Source organism: Oncorhynchus mykiss, chromosome 13 (assembly GCF_057628025.1).
Source record: "Oncorhynchus mykiss isolate SJ-2025 chromosome 13, ASM5762802v1, whole genome shotgun sequence".
NCBI lineage: Eukaryota > Metazoa > Chordata > Actinopteri > Salmoniformes > Salmonidae > Oncorhynchus > Oncorhynchus mykiss.
In genome coordinates, this window is record NC_143034.1 from 5752104 (window position 1) to 5777132 (window position 25029).

Sequence of the window (25029 nt, forward strand, 5' to 3'; positions counted from 1 at the left end):
GTAGCCATATTATAAAGTAAATATGAATTCTCTATGACATATTTGTTACGTTTTATCAGACTTTTCTGATGTGATCTATTAAAGTGAAGAATGGCGCTGAAGGAGATGGCTGACGATCCCATAACCAACGAAGGTGGATATTGATCCAACACCTGCCCCGTATTCAAACCAGCCCACTGGGCACAGACGTCAGTTCAACATCTAGTTTCTATTTACATTTCTTTGAGTCGTCAACTAAAGTGAATTCAACATGAAATCAACACAAAATGTCACCTGTCATTGGATTTAGGTTGCAAGTTGGGTGGAGTCCAAGTCAAACCAAGTCTCTTTATTTCTGAGCTCAGAGAGAACAACAGAGTTACACAGCGCAGTGTAGACAGTCTGATTTCCTGAAGCATTGGGTTATGAGCAAATATCTTTATAGTTTCCTGTTCCTGGGAGGGACTTTATTCATACAAGGACACAGGTCCAAATTGGATTGCAACACAGGATGATACTCCCAAGAACAGGAGCTTATAACAGGACAGTTTCACAAGGTTAGTCACATACTCAGTTATGTGGACACACAAACAATTAACATTTTCCATTACAGAGTCTGAAAATTTTCATTTAATTAAATTATCAGTGGGCCAACAATGCAAATGTCAACAATGGAACTAATGCATCACATCCAAATATCACTTGATTATCTGTAGTGCTGGAGGAATGACACACCCAGATAAACACACACAAAGAGTTTAAAAAAGGCCCATTTAAACACATGGAATCTGATTTACTCTGTATTCAAACTGACATACTCCATATTCAATTCATGTTTTCTAATAAAAACATACAAATATATGTTTGAGTATACTTTGCACCATTCAATTTCATGTGGTATAAACATGTAAACACATTCTCAGACAACAATATAAGACAATGGACAATGTGATGTGAAAAATGAGTTCACACACTAGGATAAGTAAGCATTCTCTCCTGTGTGGATTCTCACATGACTTTTAAGTGTCTGTGATGAGTAATATGTCTTCCCACAGTCTGAACATTTGTAAGGCTTCTCCCCTGTGTGCAGTCTCCTGTGTTCCTTCAGGCTTCCTAAATGGGTAAAACACTTTGAACACTGGGAGCAGTGGTAAGGCTTCTCCCCTGTGTGTATTCGCTCATGTACTCTCAGGCTTTCTAAAAGGCTAAAACTCTTTCCACACTGGCCACAATGGTATGGCTTCTCCCCTGTGTGTATTCTCTCATGTATTTTCAGGCTTCCTGACTGGCTAAAACTATTTCCACACTGGGCGCAATGGTATGGTGTCTCCCCTGTGTGTATTCGCTCATGAGCTTTGAGGGTGTCTAACCGCTTAAAACTCTTTCCACACTGGGAGCACGGGTGTGGCTTCGCTCCTGTGTGTATCCTCTCATGTCTTTTCATGCTAACTAAATGGTTAAAACTCTTCCCACAATGTGAGCAGTAGTAAGGCTTCTCCCTTGTGTGCAGTCTCATGTGTTCCTTCAGGCTTCCTGACTGGCTGAAACTCTTTCCACACTGGGCGCAAAGGTATGACTTCTCCCCTGTATGTATTCGCTCATGAACTTTCAGGCTTCCTGACTGGCTAAAACTATTTCCACACTGGGCACAATGGTATGGCTTCTCCCCTGTGTGTATTTGCTCATGGGTTTTGAGAGTGTCTAACCGCTTAAAATTCTTTCCACACTGGGAGCAATGGAAAGGCCTCTCCCGTGTGTGTGTTCGCTCATGAGCTTTCAGATTTCCTAAGTGGCTAAAACTCCTTCCACACTGGGTGCAATTTTGTGGCTTCGGTTCTGTGTGTCCCCTCTCATGTCTTTTCAGGCTTCCTAACTTGGTAAAACTCTTTCCAATCTGGGAGCAGAGGTGTCGTCTTGATGGTTTGGACGTCTCTGGTTCCTCCAAGTTTGGTTTTCCTCCTGCCAAAGACAGTGTTTATTTAAAGAGAGAACAGAATGAAATTTCCCCATGATAAAAGTGCTTGCTATGAGGTTTAATTCAAATCAGAGCCCTCAACCTGAGGCCAGTTTTCAAACATTTCATAATTTAAAACAAATGATGTTGTAGAGCTTCCTGGTAACTACTGATATGTTTAAATTACTTATCTTTATTTCTGTTTTACAAGTCAGAATACAAACAACTAGACAGTTCTAGATCACTCAAGACATAATTGGATTCTATGTTCTACAGTTCTATGACACCCAAGACATAATTGGATTCTATGTTCTACAGTTCTATGACACCCAAGACATAATTGGATTCTATGTTCTACAGTTCTATGACACCCAAGACACAGACGACACAGATGTTGTTCCTATCATGCAGGTGGTTGTAAATATATAACCTTCATAGCTGTATGATACAGAATGTGACCTACACACTTCTTTAAACATTAAATAACTAAAGAAGTGTGGAAGTCCAAAACTTGGAGACAGACACAAAGCACATTAGTAACATCTCCCTTGACAGTTGTGGCATATCAAGAAGCTAATTAAACAGCATGATCATTACACAGGTGCCCCCTCAATATTAGATTCAGACTGTAATGTAAAAAAACACGGAAAAAGTCAAGGGTTCTGTATACTTTCCGAAGGCACCGTATATAGTGTATATAATAATGTAGGCACCGTATATAGTGTATGTAATAATGTATGCACCATGTATATAATAATGTATGCACCATGTATATAATAATGTATGCACCATGTATATAATAATGTAGGCACCGTATATAGTGTATATAATAATGTAGGCACCGTATATAGTGTATATAATAATGTAGGCACCGTATTTAGTGTATATAATAATGTATGCACCGTATATAGAGTATATAATAATGTAGGCACCGTATATAGAGTATATAAGAATGTAGGCACCGTATATAGTGTATATAATAATGTAGGCACCGTATATAGTCTATATAATAATGTAGGCACCGTATATAGTGTATATAATAATGTAGGCACCGTATATAGTGTATATAATAATGTAGGCACCGTATATAGTGTATATAATAATGTAGGCACCGTATATAGTGTATATAATAATGTAGGCACCGTATATAGTGTATATAATAATGTAGGCACCGTATATAGTGTATATAATAATGTAGGCACCGTATATAGTGTATATAATAATGTAGGCACCGTATATAGTGTATATAATAATGTAGGCACCGTATATAGTGTATATAATAATGTAGGCACCGTATATAGTGTATATAATAATGTAGGCACCGTATATAGTGTATATAATAATGTAGGCACCGTATATAGTGTATATAATAATGTAGGCACCGTATATAGTGTATATAATAATGTAGGCACCGTATATAGTGTATATAATAATGTAGGCACCGTATATAGTGTATATAATAATGTAGGCACCGTATATAGTGTATATAATAATGTAGGCACCGTATATAGTGTATATAATAATGTAGGCACCGTATATAGTGTATATAATAATGTAGGCACTGTATATAGTGTATATAATAATGTAGGCACCGTATATAGTGTATATAATAATGTAGGCACCGTATATAGTGTATATAATAATGTATATAGTGTATATAACAATGTATATAGTGCATATAATAATGAAGGCACCGTATATAGAAAGGCTTGTTCATTCACGTGTCATGACTTCATTATGACATTTATTTATTTTTTATTTTATCTTTATTTAACTAGGCAAGCCAGTTAAGAACAAATTCTAATTTTCAATGACGTCCTAGGAACAGTTGGTTAACTGCCTGTTCAGGGGACGAACGACAGATTTGTACCTTGTCAGCTCGGGGATTTGATATTGCAACCTTCCGGTTACTAGTCCAACGCTCGAACCACTAGGCTACCCTGCCGCCCCACATCATCATATTTGTTCAATCACGTGTCATGAATTCATTATGACATCATCATATTTGTTCAATCACGTGTCATGAATTCATTATGACATCATCATATTTGTATATGTTTGACGTTACTTGTTTATGGTTCATTGAACAAACATGGGAAACTGTGTTTAAAACCTTTACAATGAAGATCTGTGAAGTTATTTGGATTTTTACAAAGTATCTTTGAAAGACAGGGTCCTGAAAAAAGATACGTTAATTTTTTTGTTGTGTTTATTTGTATATGTTTTACAGGTTGAAAAGTGTTTTTTTTCTCTCAAACAAATAAAAAAAATCCAGCTGCAAGACAAAAGCCATAACTTCAATAAAATAACAAATTAACTGGCAAAGCAGAAGAGCGAGGCCCGCATGCAGCAACGTCACGAGTCACGTTTTGCAGCTGTTTCAGTACAACACTACATGGAGAGAGAGGGAGAGCAGCTGTTTCAGTACAACACTACAGGGAGAGAGAGGGAGAGCAGCTGTTTCAGTACAACACTACTACATGGAGAGAGAGGGAGAGCAGCGGGAAAAGTGGGAAATCTGAGGTTTGTAGTTTTTCAAGTCATTGCCTTTCGTATATAAAGTGTAAATTGGGTCATATTGCACTTCCCAAGGCTTCCACTAGATGTCAACAGTCTTTAGAACCTTGTTGCAGGATTCTACTATGAAGGGGGAGCGAATAAGAGCTGTTTGACTAAGGGGTCTGGCAGAATGCCTTGAGCTAAGTCATGAGCGCGGCCGTGAGCGAGCTGCGTTTCTTTTCATTTCTAAAGACAAAGGAATTGTCCGGTTGAAACATTATTGAAGATTTATGATAAAAACATCCTAAAGATTGATTCTATACATCTATACATTCTATACATGTTTCTACGAACTGTAATAGAACTTCTTTGACTTTTCGTCTGGACTTTCGTCTGGACTTGCCAGCGCGAGGCACAACATTACTGAACAAACTCTCCAATGTAAACTGAGATATTTGGATACAAATATGAACTTTATCCAACAAAACATACATGTATTGTGTAACATGAAGTCCTATGAGTGCCATCTGATGAAGATCATCAAAGGTTGGGGATTATTTTTATCTCTATTTCTGCCTTTTGTGACTCCTCTCTTTGACTGGAAAATGGCCCTATGTTTTTTTGTGACTAGGTGCTGACCTAACATAATCGTATGGTGAGCTTTCCCTGTGTAGCATTTTTGAAATTGGACACGATGGCTAGATTAACAAGAGTTTAAGCTTTAATTTGGTGTATTGCACGCGTGAATGTATGAAAGTTAAATATTTCCCAAAAATATTTTTCCATTTCGCTCTCTGCCATTTCAGCGGACGTTGTCGAGGGGTTCCGCTAGTCTTAAGACGTTTTAAACACTTCACAACTAAGCACGCTGAAAACGAACAAGAGTTCTGCAGAGTTGCACACACTGTCAAACTTCTGCACCAACCGATAGCACTTCCGGCTCTCTGTGGAGAGACAACTCTGCTGGTTGTCCTGGTAACAGATACCAGTGGGCAGATCTATTGTATTTGTTCAAACTAAACTACAGCACTTACTTTGATGTGTGAAATCTAATCCGTTCTTCTCTGCTCCTCCTCTCACAGTTCCACTCAGCCCTGTTGTTTTCCTGCAGTCCACCAGCAGCCCAGACAACCTCTTCCTACCCAGCAGTAAGGAGCTACCGGGAGAGGCACAATACAGGGACTCAGGGAGGGAGGAAGGGCTAGCGTTGTCCTGGTAACCATAAAGAGGGGACACAAACACATACCATTATGGATGCTGATGTCACTGTTGACATAAAGTGCTTTACAGAAACCCAGCCCAGACCCAGAGAGAGCAAGCTGTATGCTAGACCAGACCAAGCTGTACCATCTGGTGTTCTGATCTGGAGAGACTCTTCTCTGCCTCGTCAGCATCAGGATGTTGTTGAGGCTCCGCAGAGGATCCACCATAGTCATGTCTCTCTCCTGTGTGAACTAGAACATTAAACAGGTGGTAAACTTATGATCTACTATTACAATCACAAAGGGTCTTACAAGAGGATTTGATATCTCTAAACAGGGCCTAAAATGCAAATGTTAAAGGGTTGTTCCACGAAATGGGTGCCTGTTGCATCCCTTTGATATTTAAGTAGAAATTATGCACCAATATTGAATTTTAAAAGTATGTTATATTAGATGAGGTGCACTTTAATATAGACCACATGGAGAATTATATGTAGGTACCGAATATAGTGTATATAATAATGTAGGCACCGTATATAGTGTATATAATAATGTAGGCACCGTATATAGTGTATATAATAATATAGGCACCGTATATAGTGTATATAATAATGTAAGCACCGTGTATAGTGTATTAAGTAATGTAGACAGCGTATATAGTGTATATAATAATATAGGCACCGTATAGTGTATATAATAATGTAGGCACCGTATAGTGTATATAATAATGTAGGCACCGTATATAGCGTATATAATAATATAGGCACCGTATATAGTGTGGTGTGCTTTTTCCGTAAAGCTTTTTTGAAATCTGACACAGTGCTTGCATTAAGGAGAAGTATATATTTAATTCTATGCATAACACTTATATCTTTTATCAAATTTTATGATGAGTATTTCTGTAAATTGATTTGGATCTCTGCAAATTCGCCAGATGTTTTCGAGGCACAACATTACTGAACAAACGCTCCAATGTAAACTGAGATATTTGGATACTAATATGAACTTTATCCAACAAAACATACATGTATTGTGTAACATGAAGTCCTATGAGTGCCATCTGATGAAGATCATCAAAGGTTGGGGATTAATATTATCTCTAATTCTGCCTTTTGTGACTCCTCTCTTTGACTGGAAAATGTCTGTATGTTTTTTGTGACTAGGTGCTGACCTAACATAATCGTATGGTGAGCTTTCGCTGTATAGCATTTTTGAAATTGGACACGATGGCTAGATTAACAAGAGGTTAAGCTTTAATTTGGTGTATTGCACTCGAATGAAATTAAAATATTTCCCAAAAATATTTTTCCATTTCGCACTCTGCCATTTCAGCGGATGTTGTCGAGGGGTTCCGCTAGTCTTAAGACGTTTTAAACACTTCACAACTAAGCACGCTGAAAATGAACAAGAGTTCTGCAGAGTTGCACACACTGTCAAACTTCTGCGCCAACCGATAGCACTTCCGGCTCTTTGTGGAGAGAGAACTCTGCTGGTTGTCCTGGTAACAGATACCAGTGGGCAGATCTATTGTATTTGTTCAAACTGAACTACAGCACTTACTTTGATGTGTGAAATCTAATCCGTTCTTCTCTGCTCCTCCTCTCACAGTTCCACTCAGCCCCGTTGTTTTCCTGCAGTCCACCAGCAGCACAGACAACCTCTTCCTACCCAGCAGTAAGGAGCTACCGGGAGAGGCACAATACAGGGACTCAGGGAGGGAGGAAGGGCTAGCGTTGTCCTGGTAACCATAAAGAGGGGACAAAGACACATATCATTATGGATGCTGATGTCACTGTTGTCATAAAGTGCTTTACAGAAACCCAGCCCAGACCCAGAGAGAGCAAGCTGTATGCTAGACCAGACCAAGCTGTACCATCTGGTGTTCTGATCTGGAGAGACTCTTCTCTGTCTCGTCAGCATCAGGATATTGTTCAGGCTCCCCAGAGGATCCACAATAGTCATGTCTCTCTCCTGTGTGAACTAGAACATCAAACAGGTGGTAAACTTATGATCTACTATTACAATCACAAAGGGTCTTAGACGAGGCATTGATATCTCTAAACAGGGCCTAAAATGCAAATGTTAAAGGGTTGTTCCACTAAATGGCCTGTTGCATCCCTTTGATATTTAAGTAGAAATTATGCACCAATATTGAATTTTAAAAGCCTGTTATATTAGATGAGGGGAACTTTAATATAGACCACATGGAGAATTATATGTAGGCACCGTATATAGTGTATATAATAATGTAGGCACCGTATAGTGTATATAATAATGTAGGCACCGTATATAGTGTATATAATAATGTAGGCACCGTATATAGTGTATATAATAATGTAGGCACCGTATAGTGTATATAATAATGTAGGCACCGTATATAGTGTATATAATAATGTAGGCACCGTATATAGTGTATATAATAATGTAGGCACCGTATAGTGTATATAATAATGTAGGCACCGTATATAGTGTATATAATAATGTAGGCACCGTATATAGTGTATATAATAATGTAGGCACCGTATAGTGTATATAATAATGTAGGCACCGTATATAGTGTATATAATAATGTAGGGACCGTATATAGTGTATATAATAATGTAGGCACCGTATATAGTGTATATAATAATAATAATAGAGGCTCCCCAGAGGATCCACGATAGTGGATGGTAAACTTATGATCATCTATTGCAATCATAGAGTCTTACAAGAGGCATGCATATGTCTAAAATGGCCACTTTCATCATGATTTCCTAAAATATTGTTTGTGATGCAAATGTAAAAGGGGTCGTTCCACAAAATGGGTGGCTTTTGCATCCCTTTGTTATTTTAAGTAGAAAATATGCACCAATATAGAATTTTAAAAACCTGTTATATTAGATGAGGGGAACTTTAATACAGACCACATGGAGAATTCAATACATCTAATTGAAAAGTCCCTAAAATATATGAACCAATGGCAGATTGACCCTTTAACAATTCCTACAGCACTGAACAACATATTCAAGTGTAGAACTTCAGTAGAATGCCACTTAAAAACCACACATTAGTTCAACAACGGGCATAGTTTGTGTCGCTGTTGAAGACAGTACTCACTGGTGTTAATCTGATCTTCTGTCTCCTCCTCTTTCACTCCCAAAATGTCTTCCTCCTTCAACTTTATTGAGACAGCATCCTCTTCCTCTCTAAAAGGTTCTTTCTCTTCTTTCACTATAACAGCCTCCTCTTCCTCCTTTTTCATTCTGGAAGGTTCTTCCTCTCCTTTCACAGTCATATCCTCCTCTTCTTCTTCTTCTTTCACGACAATGTTCATCGCCAGAGATTCTTTCTCCGTACAGCAGACCTCTTCTTCTTTAGCAGGGGAGTAGTTTAGTGAACTCGTGGTCAGTGATGTTAGCCTGCTAGCATTAGCGACTAGCCTAGTGCTAGGCTCAGCAACAATCTTTAACAAGTTTGCAAATTGAACATGCAAATTAGGTTCAAGTTAACCAGTTAATACGTCAACTGAACTGCATTTACAACACTGAGATTACATAATGTACATTAACATGGTCTAAAGCGTCAATCTTCCAGTTTTAGGTTGGCTACTAAGCTACCGACGTGGTTGAAAGAGTTGGCGCCTTGTTGTTCCTGAAGAAGCGTCCCGTCCAGTCCATTATACGTCACGCAAGAATCATCACCCGAAAGACGCCCATCGCCATCTGCTGACTGGAGTGGGTAACGCAGTTTGGAAACAATAGTTACGAGACTTTTTGTGTTGGAAAGAACGTCATAATTTAACAATAAGCTGATATATCTTCTCTTACGTCTTACAAATAATAAGTTCCTGTTCACAGACGTAGAAGCTTAATATGAATATGTAGATAATGAATAAATACTTCTGTGCCGCCATCCTGTCAGAAGGTAACAGACTGTTTTATTACAGTGGTACCGATGGATTTTCATTGTGTTCCATGGTGTTTATCGCCCCCTAGTGGAGGTTCCTGGTACTTAGAAAGACTGTACGGAAACAGTAAGTAGAGAATTCGTTCTGCGCGCATAGAAGCAGCGCTACGGTTCAGTCTTTCAGTGCAGTTATTTCTTGTCACGCTTCATCCTCGGAAAATATTTGTTTGTAAGTTCGATTCAAGCATGTTGCTAGTGATGATAATCTTGTTATTGATAGAATTGCTTACTTATCAATGTTAGTTGGTTGTATTTAGTCACACAAATTACCTTGCCAATCATGTATGCCGTCAGCTGTATTCCTTTGCTCATGTAAACGAATTGTAAAACATACAATACTGAAGTTTTGTTACTGTTTCTAGTGTAATATGCTTTGTTATTTTACAGAGGTGGTTGTACATTATTAGAGTAATTAAAGGAGTTAGCCAATTACCATATGAGTAACAATTAGCTATATGGTTTGGCATCATGCTAGACACATTACCATATGAGTAACAATATAGAACTACTCAGACATTCCAAATATCACTTGATTATCAGAAGGGTGTATTATGACGTCAGAACTACTTGCCTTGCTGGACACAATAGAACAAATGCATCACATGCAAATAGCACTTGATTATCTGTAGTGCTTTACACTGAGTCTACAAAACATTAAGAACACCTGCTCCTTCCATGACTTAGACTGACCAGGTGAATCCAGGCTAAAGGTATGATCCCTTACTGATGTCACTAGTTAAATCCACTTCAATCAGTGTAGATGAAGGGGGCAGGTTAAATAAGGAATTTTAAGCCTTGAGACAATTGAGGCATAGATTGTGTGTGTGTGCCATTCAGAGGGTGAATTGGGAAGACAAAATATTGAAGTGTCTTTGAACGGGGTATGGTATTAGGTGCCAGGTGCACCGGTTTGCATCAAGAACTGCAACGCTACAGTTTCCCATGTGTACCAAGACTGGTCCACCACCAAAACAGTAGAGGTCAATGTGGTTTAAGATGAGGGAGGATGATTCTTTTAGCATAGCATCGCTCTGTTTGAGTACGCTAAACTTGCTAGCTAAGTAAGTGAAACTGAAAGTGGAAAATAAATGACCAAAACTCTCTTGCTTCTCCTAATTTGTTCAAAACTGTTAAACTATTGTCTTTTTCTCTCTTTGAGTCAACTACTCACCACATTTTATGCACTGCAGTGCTACCTAGCTTTAGCTCATACTAGATTCGTTCTCTGATCCTTTCATTGGGTGGACAACATGTCAGTTCATGCTGCAAGAGCTCTGATAGGTTGGAGGATGTCCTCCGGAAGTTGTCATAATTACTGTGTAAGTCTATGGAAGGGCTTGAGAACCATGAGCCTCCTAGGTTTTGTATTTAAGTCAATGTACCTAGAGGAGGATGCAAAATACTATGTTTTAATCAATTATTTGGTGATGTGATTATATTTAGTATAGTTTTATCTAAAAAGGATTAAATGTTTTAAATGTTTTACCATTTTTATTTTTCTGAAAATAACTGAGGACGATGGTTCTCCCCTTCCTCCTCTGAGGAGCCTCCACTGCACCCAAAGGACATTCAGCCAATTTGACACAATTGTGGGAAGCACTGGAGTCAACATGGGCCAGCATTCCTGTGGAACGCTTGTCGACACCTTGCAGAGACCATGCCCTGACTAATTGAGGCTGTTCTGGGGGGAAAAGGGGAGTGTCCAACTCCATATTAGGAAGTTGTTCCAAATGTTTGGTAGAATCAGTGGATATATCTGTCATTTAGCAGACACTTTTATCCAAAGGGTTTTGCAGTCATGTGTGAAAATGAGATGGAAAGCCATTTAACTTGTATTTTTCATTCGGTACATGGGAATGCACTACGTAATCATGCCTTTTATCGCAATAAGTTTGTTTGATAGAAACATTTCTGGTGGGAAAAGGCATATATTGTTTTATGCAGATTTGAGAATATTCACATCAAAATCTGTAGCAAATTAATCCAAATCAGATCCCTCAGTAACCTGAGGTCAATTTTCAAACATTTCATCATTTAAAACAATCTTGGTGTGATTTTAAAACAAATGTTGTAGAGCTTCCTGGTGATATGTTAACATGAATTATTCATTCAGTTTTACAAGTCAGAAAACAAAAAACTAGACAGTCGCTGGATTCCAATCAGCAGGTGGTTCTAAATATATAACATTCATAGCTGTATGATACAGAATGTGACCTACACACTTCCTTAAACATAAAATAAGTAAAGAAGTAATTCTGTGTGGAAGTCCAAAACTAGTTTTTACGTCACAGATACAAAGCACATCAGTAACATCTCCCCGTTGTCTCAAGGGTTCGACACAATGTTGACTTAGATGTTCACATTTTTTACATTTTGGCCAATCACTAATGTCATGATATTTTGGGTAACATTTTTAAAAAAGCGAAATATTTGGGGCAGACATTTTTTAAATGATTATTATTATATTTATATTTTTCACCCCCTTTTTCTCCCCAATTTTTTGTCAATTGGAAGTTAGTCTTATCTCATCTCACTGCTGCAACTCCTGTACGGACTCGGGAGAGGCGAACGTCAACAGCCATGCATCCTCTCTCTCTCTCCCTTCTCCCAATTTGTTCAAAACTGTTCAACTATTGTATTTCTCTCTCTTTGAGCCAACTACTCACCACATGTTATGCACTGCAGTGTTAGCTAGCTGTAGCTTATGCGTCCCCCGAAACACAACCGCAATACTTCTTGACACAATTCTCACACATGCGCCCGGCCCGCCACAGGAGTTGCAATAGGACATCCTGACCGGCCAAACCCTCCCCCAACCCGGACGATGCTGGGCCAATTGGCTCTCCCGGTTGTGGCCGGCTGCGACAGAGCTGGGTATCAAACCAGAATCTGTATTAATGCAGCGAGCACAATGCAGTGCCTTATACGCTGCGCCACTCGGAAGGCTGCATTTATATTTCTGTTCAGTATATCTTTATATTTCAGTTCAGTATATATATCTTTTATATTTGAGATTCTTCAAAGTAGCCACCCTTTGCCTTGACAGCTTTGCACACTCTTGGCATTCTGTCAACCAGCTTCAACTGAAATGCTTTTTTCAACAGTCTTGAAGAAGTTCCAACATATGCTGAACACTTATTGGTTGCTTTCCCTTCACTCTGTGTTTTGGCTCATTGTCCTGTGGAAAAACAAATGACGGTCCCATTAAGCGCAAACCAGATGGGATAGAGTATCGCTGCAGAATGCTACGGTTGTCAACCTGGTTAAGTGTGCCTTGAATTCTAAATAAATCACTGACAACGTCACCAGCAAAGCACCCGCATACCATCGCACCTCCTCCTCCATGCTTCACGGTGGGAACTACACATGCAAAGATCATCTGTTCACCTACTCACGTCTCACAAAGACACAGCGTTTGGAACCAAAAATCGCAAATTTGGATTCATCAGACCAAAGGACAGATTTCCACTGGTCTAATGTCCATTGTTCGTGTTTCTTGGCCCAAGCAAGTCTCTTCTTATTATTGATGTCCTTTTAGTAGTGGGTTCTTTGCAGCAATTCAACCATGAAGGACTGATAAACACAGTCTCCTCTGAACAGATGATCTTGAGATGTGTTTGTTACTTGAACTCTTGTCTGTTACTTAAACTCTGTGAAGCATTTATTTGGGCAGTTAACTCTAATTAACTCTAATGAACTTATCCTCTGCAGCAGAGGTAACTCTGGGTCTTCCTTTCCTGTGGAGGTCCTCATGAGAGCCAGTTTCATCATAGCTCTTGATGGTTTTTGCGACTGCACTTGAAGAAACTTTCAAAGTTACGGACATTTTCCGGATTGACTGACCTTCATGTCTTAAAGTAATGATAGACAATTGTTACTCTTTACTTATATAAGCTGTTCTTGCCATAATATGGACTTGGTCTTTTACCCAATAGGGCTATCTTCTGTATATCTTCTACCTTGTCACAACACAGCTGATTGTCTCAAACGCATTAAGTAGGAAAGAAATTCCAGAAATTAACTTTAAGAAGGCACATCTGTTAATTGAAATGCATTCCAGGTGACTACCTCATGAAGCTGGTTGAGAGAATGCCAAGAGTGTGCAAAGCTGTCATCAGGGCAAAGGGTGGCTACTTTGAAGAATCTAAAATATTTTGATTGAACACTTTTTTGGTTACTACATGATTCCATATGTGTTATTTCATAGTTTATGCCTTCACTATTATTCTACAATGTAGAAAACTGTAGAACATAGTAAAAATAAAGATAAACCCTCAAATGAGTAGGTTTGACTGGTACTGTAAGTTCCTCTACACACAATGTCATTTTAGAGAATTTGTCAATACGTCCAACCGACCTCATAAATGCAGACCGCGCGTAACCACACCCACCCAGGACCTCCACAACTGGCTTCTTCACCTCAGGAGACTGAGACCAGCCACCTGGACAGCTGAGGAAACCAAGTAGAATGTCTCTCTGTCATAAAGCCATTTTGTGGCGAAACAAATTCTGATTGGCTGGGCCTGGCTCGTCAGTGGGTGGGCCTATGCCCTCCTAGGCCCACCCATGGCTGCACCGTGCCCAGTCATGTGAAGTCCATAGATCAGGGCCTAATACATTTGACATTGACTGATTTCCATATATGTACTGTGAATCGTTGAAATTGTTGCATGTTGCGTTTATATTTTTGTTCAGTACATATATATATATGTAGCCATATTATAAAGTAAATATGAATTCTCTATGACATATTTGTTACGTTTTATCAGACTTTTATGATATGATCTATTAAAGTGAAGAATGGCGCTGAAGGAGATGGCTGACGATCCCATAACCAACGAAGGTGGATATTGATCCAACACCTGCCCCGTATTCAAACCAGCCCACTGGGAACAGACGTCAGTTCAACATCTAGTTTCTATTTACATTTCTTTTGAGTCGTCAACTAAAGTGAATTCAACATGAAATAAACACAACATGTAGTAGACTTTGTACCATTTAATTTCACATGGTATAAACAAGTAAACACATTCTCAGTCAACAATATAAGACAACGGACAATGTGATGTGATGCCCACACTGGGTGCAAAGGTATGACTTCTCACCTGTATGTATTCGCTCATGAACTTTCAGGCTTCCTGACTGGCTAAAACTATTTCCACACTGGGCACAATGGTATGGCTTCTCCCCTGTGTGTATTTGCTCGTGGGTTTTGAGAGTGTCTAACCGCTTAAAATTCTTTCCACACTGGGAGCAATGGAAAGGCCTCTCCCGTGTGTGTGTTCGCTCATGAGCTTTCAGATTTCCTAAGTGGCTAAAACTCTTTCCACACTGGGCGCAATTTTGTGGCTTCGGTTCTGTGTGTCCCCTCTCATGTCTTTTCAGGCTTCCTAACTTGGTAAAACTCTTTCCAATCTGGGAGCAGAGGTGTCGTCTTGCTGTTTTGGACGTCTCTGGTTCCTCCAAGTTTGGTTTTCCTCCTGCCAAAGACAGTGTTTATTTAAAGAGAGACGTGAATGAAATCTCCACACGATAAAACTGCCTTATTATGAGGTTAAATCTATATCAGATCCCTCAATAACCCGAGGCCAGTTTCCAAACATTTCATAATTTAAAACAAATGATGTTGTAGAGCTTCCTGGTAACTACTGATATGTTTACATAACTTATTATTATTTCTGTTTTACAAGTCAGAAAACAAAAAACTAGACAGTTCTAGGACACTGAAGACACAGACGTCGCTGGATTCCTATTGAGCAGGTGGTTGTAAATATATAACCCTCATAGCTGTATGATACAGAATGTGACCTACACACTTCCTTAAACATAAAATAAGTAAAGAAGTAATTCTGTGTGGAAGTCCAAAACTTGGAGACAGACACAAAGCTCATCAGTAACATCTCCCTGTTGTTGAAAGGGTTCGAAAACAATGGCTTTTTATTATTTAGGACACACATTTTTTACATTTTGACTAATCATGTCATGATATTTTGTGTAAAATAAAACAATGGTGTCACATATTTTGGATAGATGTTCCTAAAAAATATAAACGCAACATGTAAAGTGTTGGTCCCATGTTTCATGACCTGAAATAACAGAATTCTTCCATACACACAACAGCTAATTTCTCTCAAATTCTGTGCACAAATTTGTCTACATCCCTGTTAGTGAACATTTCTCCTTTGCCAAGACAATCCATCCACTTGACAGGTGTGGCATATCAAGAAGCTGATTAAACAGCATGATCATTACACAGGTGCACCTTGTTCTGGGGACAATAAAATGCCACTCTAAAATGTGCAGTTTTGTCACACAACACAATGCCACAGATGTCTCAAGGGAGCGTGCAATTGGCCTGCTGACTGCAGGAATATCCACTGGAGGAGTTATCAGATAATTGAATGTTCATTTCTCTACTAGAAGCCACCTCTAAAGTCATTTTAGAGAATTTGGCAGTACATCCAACTGGCCTCACAACCGCAGACCACGTTTAACAACACCAACCCAGGACCATCGTCTGAGACCAGCCACCAGGACAGATGATGAAACTGAGGAGTATTTCTCTCTGCAATAAAGCCACTTTGTGGGGAAAAACTAGCGATTACAGCCTAGATTCTTCTTGGGTATGATGAACACACCTGCATTTGCGGAGTTTCTCCCATTCTTCTCTGCAGATCCCCTCAGGCCCTGTCAGGTTGGATGGGGAGCGTCGCTACACAGGATAATCAATGGAAACATGATGAACAGCTCGGTTTTGAGTTTCATAGCAAAGCGTCTGAATACTAATAGTGTAATAAGGTATTTCTGTTTTTAACACATTTCCAAAAATGTCTAGAATCCTGTTTTTGGGTATTGTGTGTAGATTAATGAGGAATAAAATAAAAATCAATATTAGATTCAGACTGTAATGTAAAAAAACACGGAAAAAGTCAAGGGTTCTGAATACTTTCCGAAGGCACCGTATATAGTGTATGTAATAATTTAGGCACGGTATATAGTGTATATAATAATATAGGCACGGTCTATAGTGTATATAATAATGTAGGCACCGTGTATATAATAATGAAGGCACCGTATATAGTGTATATAATAATGTAGGCACCGTGTATATAATAATGAAGGCACCGTATATAGTGTATATAAGAAGGTAGGCACTGTATATATTGTATATAATAATGTAGGCACCGTATATAGTGTATATAATAATGTAGGCACCGTATATAGTGTATATAATAATGTAGGTACCATATATAGTGCATTTAATGATGTATATAGTGAATATAATAATGTATATAGTGTATATAATAATGTAGGCACCGTATATAGTGTATATAATAATGTAGGCACCGTATATAGTGAATATAATAATGTATATAGTGTATATAATAATGTATATAGTGTATATAATAATGTATATAGTGAATATAATAATGTATATAGTGTATATAATAATGTAGGCACCGTATATAGTGTATATAATAATGTAGGTACCATATATAGTGCATTTAATGATGTATATAGTGTATATAATAATGTATATAGTGAATATAATAATGTATATAGTGTATATAATAATGTATAAAGCCATGTTATGAAGTATGGCTTGTCCATTCACGTGTCATCACTTCATTATGACATGTATTTTTTTATTTTATCTTTATTTAACTAGGCAAGCCAGTTAAGAACAAATTCAAATTTTCAATGACGTCCTAGGAACAGTTGGTTAACTACCTGTTCAGGGGAGGAATGACAGATTTGTCGGGGATTTGAACTTGCAACCTTCCGGTTACTAGTCCAACGCTCGAACCACTAGGCTACCCTACCGCCCCACAAATAACAAATTAACTGGCAAAGCAGCAGAGCGAGGCCCGCATCCAGCAACGTCACGAGTCACGTTTTGCAGCTGTTTCAGTACAGCCCTACAGGGAGAGAGAGGGAGAGCAGCTGTTTCAGTACAGCACTACAGGGAGAGAGAGGGAGAGCAGCTGTTTCAGTACAGCACTACAGGGAGAGAGAGGGAGAGCAGCTGTTTCAGTACAGCACTACAGGGAGAGAGAGGGAGAGCAGCTGTTTCAGTACAGCACTACAGGGAGAGAGAGGGAGAGAGCAGCTGTTTCAGTACAGCACTACAGGGAGAGAGAGGGGGAGAGCAGCTGTTTCAGTACAGCACTACAGGGAGAGAGAGGGAGAGAGCAGCTGTTTCAGTACAGCACTACAGGGAGAGAGAGGGAGAGCAGCTGTTTCAGTACAGCACTACAGGGAGAGAGAGGGGGAGAGCAGCTGTTTCAGTACAGCACTACAGGGAGAGAGAGGGAGAGCAGCTGTTTCAGTACAGCACTACAGGGAGAGAGAGGGAGAGCAGCTGTTTCAGTACAGCAATACAGGGAGAGAGGGGGAGCAGCTGTTTCAGTACAGCACTACAGGGAGAGAGAGGGAGAGCAGCTGTTTCAGTACAGCACTACAGGGAGAGAGAGGGAGAGCAGCTGTTTCAGTACAACACTACATGGAGAGAGAGGGAGAGCAGCTGTTTCAGTACAACACTACATGGAGAGAGAGGGAGATCAGCTGTTTCAGTACAACACTACATGGAGAGAGAGGGAGAGCAGCTGTTTCAGTACAACACTACATGGAGAGAGAGGGAGAGCAGCTGTTTCAGTACAACACTACATGGAGAGAGAGGGAGAGCAGCTGTTTCACTACAGCACTACAGGGAGAGAGAGAGGGGGATCAGCTGTTTCAGTACAACACTACAGGGAGAGAGAGGGAGAGCAGCTGTTTCAGTACAGCACTACAGGGAGAGAGAGAGGGGGAGCAGCTGTTTCACTACAACACTACATGGAGAGAGAGGGAGAGCAGCTGTTTCAGTACAACACTACAGGGAGAGAGAGAGGGGGAGCAGCTGTTTCAGTACAACACTACATGGAGAGAGAGGGAGAGCAGCTGTTTCAGTACAACACTACATGGAGAGAGAGGGAGAGCAGCTGTTTCAGTACAACACTACATGGAGAGAGAGAGGGGGAGAGCAGCTGTTTCAGTACAGCACTACAGGGAGAGAGAGGGAGAGCAGCTGTTTCAGTACAACACTACAGGGAGAGAGAGGGAGAGCAGCTGTTTCAGTACAGCACTACAGGGAGAGAGAGGGAGAGCAGCTGTTTCAGTACAACACTACATGGAGAGAGAGGGAGAGCAGCTGTTTCAGTACAGCACTACAGGGAGAGAGAGGGAGAGCAGCTGTTTCAGTACAGCACTACAGGGAGAGAGAGGGAGAGCAGCTGTTTCAGTACAGCACTACAGGGAGAGAGAGGGGGAAAGTGGGAAATCTGAGGTTTGTAGTTTTTCAAGTCATTGCCTTTCGAATATAAAGTGTAAATTGGGTCATATTGCACTTCCCAAGGCTTCCACTAGCTGTCAACAGTCTTTAAAGGATTCTACTATGAAGGGAGAGCGAATAAGAGCTGTCTGACTAAGGGGTCTGGTAGAATGCCTTGAGCTAAGTCACACGCGCGTGGCCGTGAGCGAGCTGCGTTCCTTTTCATTTCTAAAGACAAAGGAATTGTCCGGTTGAAACATTATTGAAGATTTATGATAAAAACATCCTAAAGATTGATTATATACATCGTTTGACATGTTTCTACGAACTGTAATAGAACTTCTTTGACTTTTCGTCTGGACTTTCGTCTGGACTTGCCAGCGCCTTGTGAATTTCGATAGGTGAACTAAAACCGTTAACAAAAAGGAGGTATTTGGACATAAAGATTAACTTTATCGAACAAAACAAACATTTATTGTGGAACTGGGATTCCTGGGAGTGCATTCTGATGAAGATCATCAAAGGTAAGTTAATATTTATAACGCTATTTCTGACTGCACAACATGGCGGGTATCTGCATGGCTTGTTTTTGTGGCTTCGCGCTGTCCTCAGATTATTGCATGGTGTGCTTTTCCGTAAAGCTTTTTTAAAATCTGACCCAGTGCTTGCATTAAGGAGAAGTATATCTTTAATTCTATGCATAACACTTGTATCTTTTATCAAAGTTTCTGATGAGTATTTCTGTAAATTAATGTGACTCTGCAAATTTCGCTGGATGTTTTCGAGGCACAACATTACTGAACATAACTCTTCAATGTAAACTGAGATATTTGGATATAAATATGAACTTTATCGAACAAAACATACATGTATTGTGTAACATGAAGTCCTATGAGTGACATCTGATGAAGATCATCCAAGGTTAGTGATTAATTTTATCTCTATTTCTGCCTTTTGTGACTCCTCTCTTTGACTGGAAAATGGCCCTATGTTTTTTTGTGACTAGATGCTGACCTAACATAATCGTATGGTGAGCTTTTGCTGTATAGCTTTTTTGAAATTGGACACGATGGCTAGATTAACAAGAGGTTAAGCTTTAATTTGGTGTATTGCACGCGTGAATGTATGAAAGTTAAATATTTCCCAAAAATATTTTTCCATTTCGCTCTCTGCCATTTCAGCGGATGTTGTCGAGGGGTTCCGCTAGTCTTAAGAAGTTTTAAACACTTCACAACTAAGCACGCTGAAAACGAACAAGAGTTCTGCAGAGTTGCACACACTGTCAAACTTCTGCGCCAACCGATAGCACTTCCGGCTCTTTGTGGAGAGAGAACTCTGCTGGTTGTCCTGGTAACAGATACCAGTGGGCAGATCTATTGTATTTGTTCAAACTAAACTACAGCACTTACTTTGATGTGTGAAATCTAATCCGTTCTTCTCTGCTCCTCCTCTCACAGTTCCACTCAGCCCTGTTGTTTTCCTGCAGTCCACCAGCAGCCCAGACAACCTCTTCATACCCAGCAGTAAGGAGCTACCGGGAGAGGCACAATACAGGGACTCAGGGAGGGAGGAAGGGCTAGCGTTGTCCTGGTAACCATAAAGAGGGGACACAAACACATACCATTATGGATGCTGATGTCACTGTTGACATAAAGTGCTTTACAGAAACCCAGCCCAGACCCAGAGAGAGCAAGCTGTATGCTAGACCAGACCAAGCTGTACCATCTGGTGTTCTGATCTGGAGAGACTCTTCTCTGCCTCGTCAGCATCAGGATGTTGTTGAGGCTCCGCAGAGGATCCACCATAGTCATGTCTCTCTCCTGTGTGAACTAGAACATTAAACAGGTGGTAAACTTATGATCTACTATTACAATCACAAAGGGTCTTACAAGAGGATTTGATATCTCTAAACAGGGCCTAAAATGCAAATGTTAAAGGGTTGTTCCACGAAATGGGTGCCTGTTGCATCCCTTTGATATTTAAGTAGAAATTATGCACCAATATTGAATTTTAAAAGTATGTTATATTAGATGAGGTGCACTTTAATATAGACCACATGGAGAATTATATGTAGGTACCGAATATAGTGTATATAATAATGTAGGCACCGTATATAGTGTATATAATAATGTAGGCACCGTATATAGTGTATATAATAATGTAGGTACAGTATATAGTGTATATAATAATGTAGGCACCGTATATAGTGTATATAATAATGTAGGCACAGTATATAGTGTATATAATAATGTAAGCACCGTGTATATAATAATGAAGGCACCGTATATAGTGCATTTAATAATGTAGGCACCATATATAGTGTATATAATAATGTAGGCACAGTATATAGTGTATATAATAATATAGGCACAGTATATAGTGTATATAATAATGTAGGCACAGTATATAGTGTATATAATAATGTAGGCACCGTATATAGTGTATATAATAATTTAGGCACTGTATATAGTGTATATTATAATGTAGGCAAGGTATATAGTGTATATAATAATGTAGGCACCGTATATAGTGTATATAATAATGTAGGTACCATATATAGTGTATTAAGTAATGTAGGCAGCGTATATAGTGTATATAATAATATAGGCATTGTATATAGCGTATATAATAATATAGGCACCGTATATAGTGTATATAATAATGTAGGCACAGTATATAGTGTATATAATAATGTAGGCACCGTATATAGTGTATGTAATAATGTAGGCACCGTATATAGTGTATATAATAATGTAGGCACCGTATATAGTGTATATAATAATGTAGGCACAGTATATAGTGTATATAATAATGTAGGCACCGTATATAGTGTATGTAATAATGTAGGCACCGTATATAGTGTATATAATAATGTAGGCACAGTATATAGTGTATATAATAATGTAGGCACCGTATATAGTGTATGTAATAATGTAGGCACCGTATATAGCGTATATAATAATATAGGCACCGTATATAGCGTATATAATAATATAGGCACCGTATATAGCGTATATAATAATATAGGCACCGTATATAGTGTGGTGTGCTTTTTCCGTAAAGCTTTTTTGAAATCTGACACAGTGCTTGCATTAAGGAGAAGTATATATTTAATTCTATGCATAACACTTATATCTTTTATAAAATTTTATGATGAGTATTTCTGTAAATTGATTTGGATCTCTGCAAATTCGCCAGATGTTTTCGAGGCACAACATTACTGAACAAACGCTCCAATGTAAACTGAGATATTTGGATACTAATATGAACTTTATCCAACAAAACATACATGTATTGTGTAACATGAAGTCCTATGAGTGCCATCTGATGAAGATCATCAAAGGTTGGGGATTAATATTATCTCTAATTCTGCCTTTTGTGACTCCTCTCTTTGACTGGAAAATGTCTGTATGTTTTTTGTGACTAGGTGCTGACCTAACATAATCGTATGGTGAGCTTTCGCTGTATAGCATTTTTGAAATTGGACACGATGGCTAGATTAACAAGAGGTTAAGCTTTAATTTGGTGTATTGCACTCGTATGAAATTAAAATATTTCCCAAAAATATTTTTTCATTTCGCACTCTGCCATTTCAGCGGATGTTGTCGAGGGGTTCCGCTAGTCTTAAGAAGTTTTAAACACTTCACAACTAAGCACGCTGAAAATGAACAAGAGTTCTGCAGAGTTGCACACACTGTCAAACTTCTGCGCCAACCGATAGCACTTCCGGCTCTCTGTGGAGAGACAACTCTGCTGGTTGTCCTGGTAACAGATACCAGTGGGCAGATCTATTGTATTTGTTCAAACTAAACTACAGCACTTACTTTGATGTGTGAAATCTAATCCGTTCTTCTCTGCTCCTCCTCTCACAGTTCCACTCAGCCCTGTTGTTTTCCTGCAGTCCACCAGCAGCCCAGACAACCTCTTCATACCCAGCAGTAAGGAGCTACCGGGAGAGGCACAATACAGGAACTCAGGGAGGGAGGAAGGGCTAGCGTTGTCCTGGTAACCATAAAGAGGGGACACAAACACATACCATTATGGATGCTGATGTCACTGTTGACAAAGTGCTTTACAGAAACCCAGCCCAGACCCAGAGAGAGCAAGCTGTGTTCTAGACCAGACCAAGCTGTACCATCTGGTGTTCTGATCTGGAGAGACTCTTCTCTGCCTCGTCAGCATCAGGATGTTGTTCAGGCTCCCCAGAGGATCCACAATAGTCATGTCTCTCTCCTGTGTGAATGAGGACATCAAACAGATGGTAAACTTATGATCTACTATTACAATAACATAGAGTCTTACCAGAGGCATTAATATCTCTAAACAGGGCCTAAAATGCAAATGTTAAAGGGTTGTTCCATGAAATGGGTGCCTGTTGCGTCCCTTTGTTATTTTAAGTAGAAATGATGCACAAATATTGAATTTTAAAAGCCTGTTATATTAGATGAGGTGCACTTTAATATAGACCACATGGAGAATTAAATGTAGGCACCGTATATAGTTTATATAATAATATAGGCACCGTATATAGTTTATATAATAATGTAGGTACAGTATATAGTGTATATAATAATTTAGGCACCGTATATAGTGTATATAATAATGTAGGCACCGTATATAGTGTATATAATAATGTAGGCACCGTATATAGTGTATATAATAATTTAGGCACCGTATATAGTATATATAATAATGTAGGCACCGTATATAGTGTATATAATAATGTAGGCACCGTATATAGTGTATATAATAATGTAGGCACAGTATATAGTGTATATAATAATTTAGGCACCATATATAGTGTATATAATAATGTAGGCACAGTATATAGTGTATATAATAATGTAGGCAGCGTGTATATAATAATGAAGGCACCGTATATAGTGCATTTAATAATGCAGGCACCATATATAGTGTATATAATAATGTAGGCACCGTATATAGTGTATATAATAATGTAGGCACAGTATATAGTGTATATAATAATGTAGGCACAGTATATAGTGTATATAATAATGTAGGCACAGTATATAGTGTATATAATAATGTAGGCACCGTATATAGTGTATGTAATAATGTAGGCACCGTATATAGTGTATATAATAATATAGGCACCGTATATAGCGTATATAATAATATAGGCACCGTATATAGTGTGGTGTGCTTTTTCCGTAAAGCTTTTTTGAAATCTGACACAGTGCTTGCATTAAGGAGAAGTATATATTTAATTCTATGCATAACACTTATATCTTTTATAAAATTTTATGATGAGTATTTCTGTAAATTGATTTGGATCTCTGCAAATTCGCCAGATGTTTTCGAGGCACAACATTACTGAACAAACGCTCCAATGTAAACTGAGATATTTGGATACTAATATGAACTTTATCCAACAAAACATACATGTATTGTGTAACATGAAGTCCTATGAGTGCCATCTGATGAAGATCATCAAAGGTTGGGGATTAATATTATCTCTAATTCTGCCTTTTGTGACTCCTCTCTTTGACTGGAAAATGTCTGTATGTTTTTTGTGACTAGGTGCTGACCTAACATAATCGTATGGTGAGCTTTCGCTGTATAGCATTTTTGAAATTGGACACGATGGCTAGATTAACAAGAGGTTAAGCTTTAATTTGGTGTATTGCACTCGTATGAAATTAAAATATTTCCCAAAAATATTTTTTCATTTCGCACTCTGCCATTTCAGCGGATGTTGTCGAGGGGTTCCGCTAGTCTTAAGAAGTTTTAAACACTTCACAACTAAGCACGCTGAAAATGAACAAGAGTTCTGCAGAGTTGCACACACTGTCAAACTTCTGCGCCAACCGATAGCACTTCCGGCTCTCTGTGGAGAGACAACTCTGCTGGTTGTCCTGGTAACAGATACCAGTGGGCAGATCTATTGTATTTGTTCAAACTAAACTACAGCACTTACTTTGATGTGTGAAATCTAATCCGTTCTTCTCTGCTCCTCCTCTCACAGTTCCACTCAGCCCTGTTGTTTTCCTGCAGTCCACCAGCAGCCCAGACAACCTCTTCATACCCAGCAGTAAGGAGCTACCGGGAGAGGCACAATACAGGAACTCAGGGAGGGAGGAAGGGCTAGCGTTGTCCTGGTAACCATAAAGAGGGGACAC

The 25029-nt window shown here is 39.0% G+C and overlaps 3 protein-coding genes across 5 annotated transcripts in view; all 3 read right to left on the bottom strand.

Annotated features, from left to right (window-relative positions):
• Positions 1–586: 586 nt before the first annotated feature.
• Positions 587–5708, bottom strand: LOC149978674 (uncharacterized). The gene is made up of 3 exons (XM_090194574.1): positions 5700–5708; positions 5467–5644; positions 587–1938 (listed from the first exon to the last, which is right to left on the bottom strand). The coding sequence occupies exons 1-3, from the start codon at positions 5706–5708 to the stop codon at positions 953–955; spliced, it is 1173 nt and encodes a 390-aa protein (XP_090050700.1). The 3' UTR covers positions 587–952.
• LOC149978675 (uncharacterized) lies at positions 5656–9266 on the bottom strand. Its single transcript, XM_090194956.1, has 4 exons — positions 8731–9266; positions 7508–7614; positions 7195–7372; positions 5656–5886 (listed from the first exon to the last, which is right to left on the bottom strand). The coding sequence occupies exons 1-4, from the start codon at positions 8945–8947 to the stop codon at positions 5759–5761; spliced, it is 630 nt and encodes a 209-aa protein (XP_090051082.1). The 5' UTR covers positions 8948–9266; the 3' UTR covers positions 5656–5758.
• Positions 9267–14562: 5296 nt separating this feature from the next.
• LOC110515698 (uncharacterized) overlaps positions 14563–25029 on the bottom strand; it is a 39564-nt gene continuing 29097 nt past the window's right edge. For 2 of the 3 annotated variants that reach the window (XM_090194797.1, XM_090194803.1), the window contains 7 exons: positions 24828–25005; positions 23025–23122; positions 22714–22891; positions 20612–20718; positions 20299–20476; positions 16218–16291; positions 14563–15059 (listed from right to left, as the gene is read on the bottom strand). In XM_090194797.1, the coding sequence (XP_090050923.1) occupies positions 16260–16291; positions 20299–20476; positions 20612–20718; positions 22714–22891; positions 23025–23122; positions 24828–25005 (771 nt within the window). In that variant the 3' untranslated portion in view covers positions 14563–15059; positions 16218–16259. The remainder of the gene's footprint in view (positions 15060–16217; positions 16292–20298; positions 20477–20611; positions 20719–22713; positions 22892–23024; positions 23123–24827; positions 25006–25029) is intronic. The other variant, XM_090194801.1, reaches the window with a different exon arrangement.

Bases quoted from the DNA above. Each gene is read 5' to 3' on its own strand.
- LOC149978674 (XM_090194574.1), bottom strand. The intron at 1,939-5,466 runs GTAAGTGCTGTA...TGTCTTTGGCAG, and splicing joins ATTAGATTTCACACATCAAA to GAGGAAAACCAAACTTGGAG.
- LOC149978675 (XM_090194956.1), bottom strand. From the start codon at position 8,947: ATGAACATTGTCGTGAAAGAAGAAGAAGAAGAGGAGGATATGACTGTG. The intron at 7,615-8,730 runs GTGAGTACTGTC...TTGATGTTCTAG, and splicing joins AGAAGATCAGATTAACACCA to TTCACACAGGAGAGAGACAT. The intron at 5,887-7,194 runs GTAAGTGCTGTA...TTAATGTTCTAG, and splicing joins ATTAGATTTCACACATCAAA to TTCACACAGGAGAGAGACAT.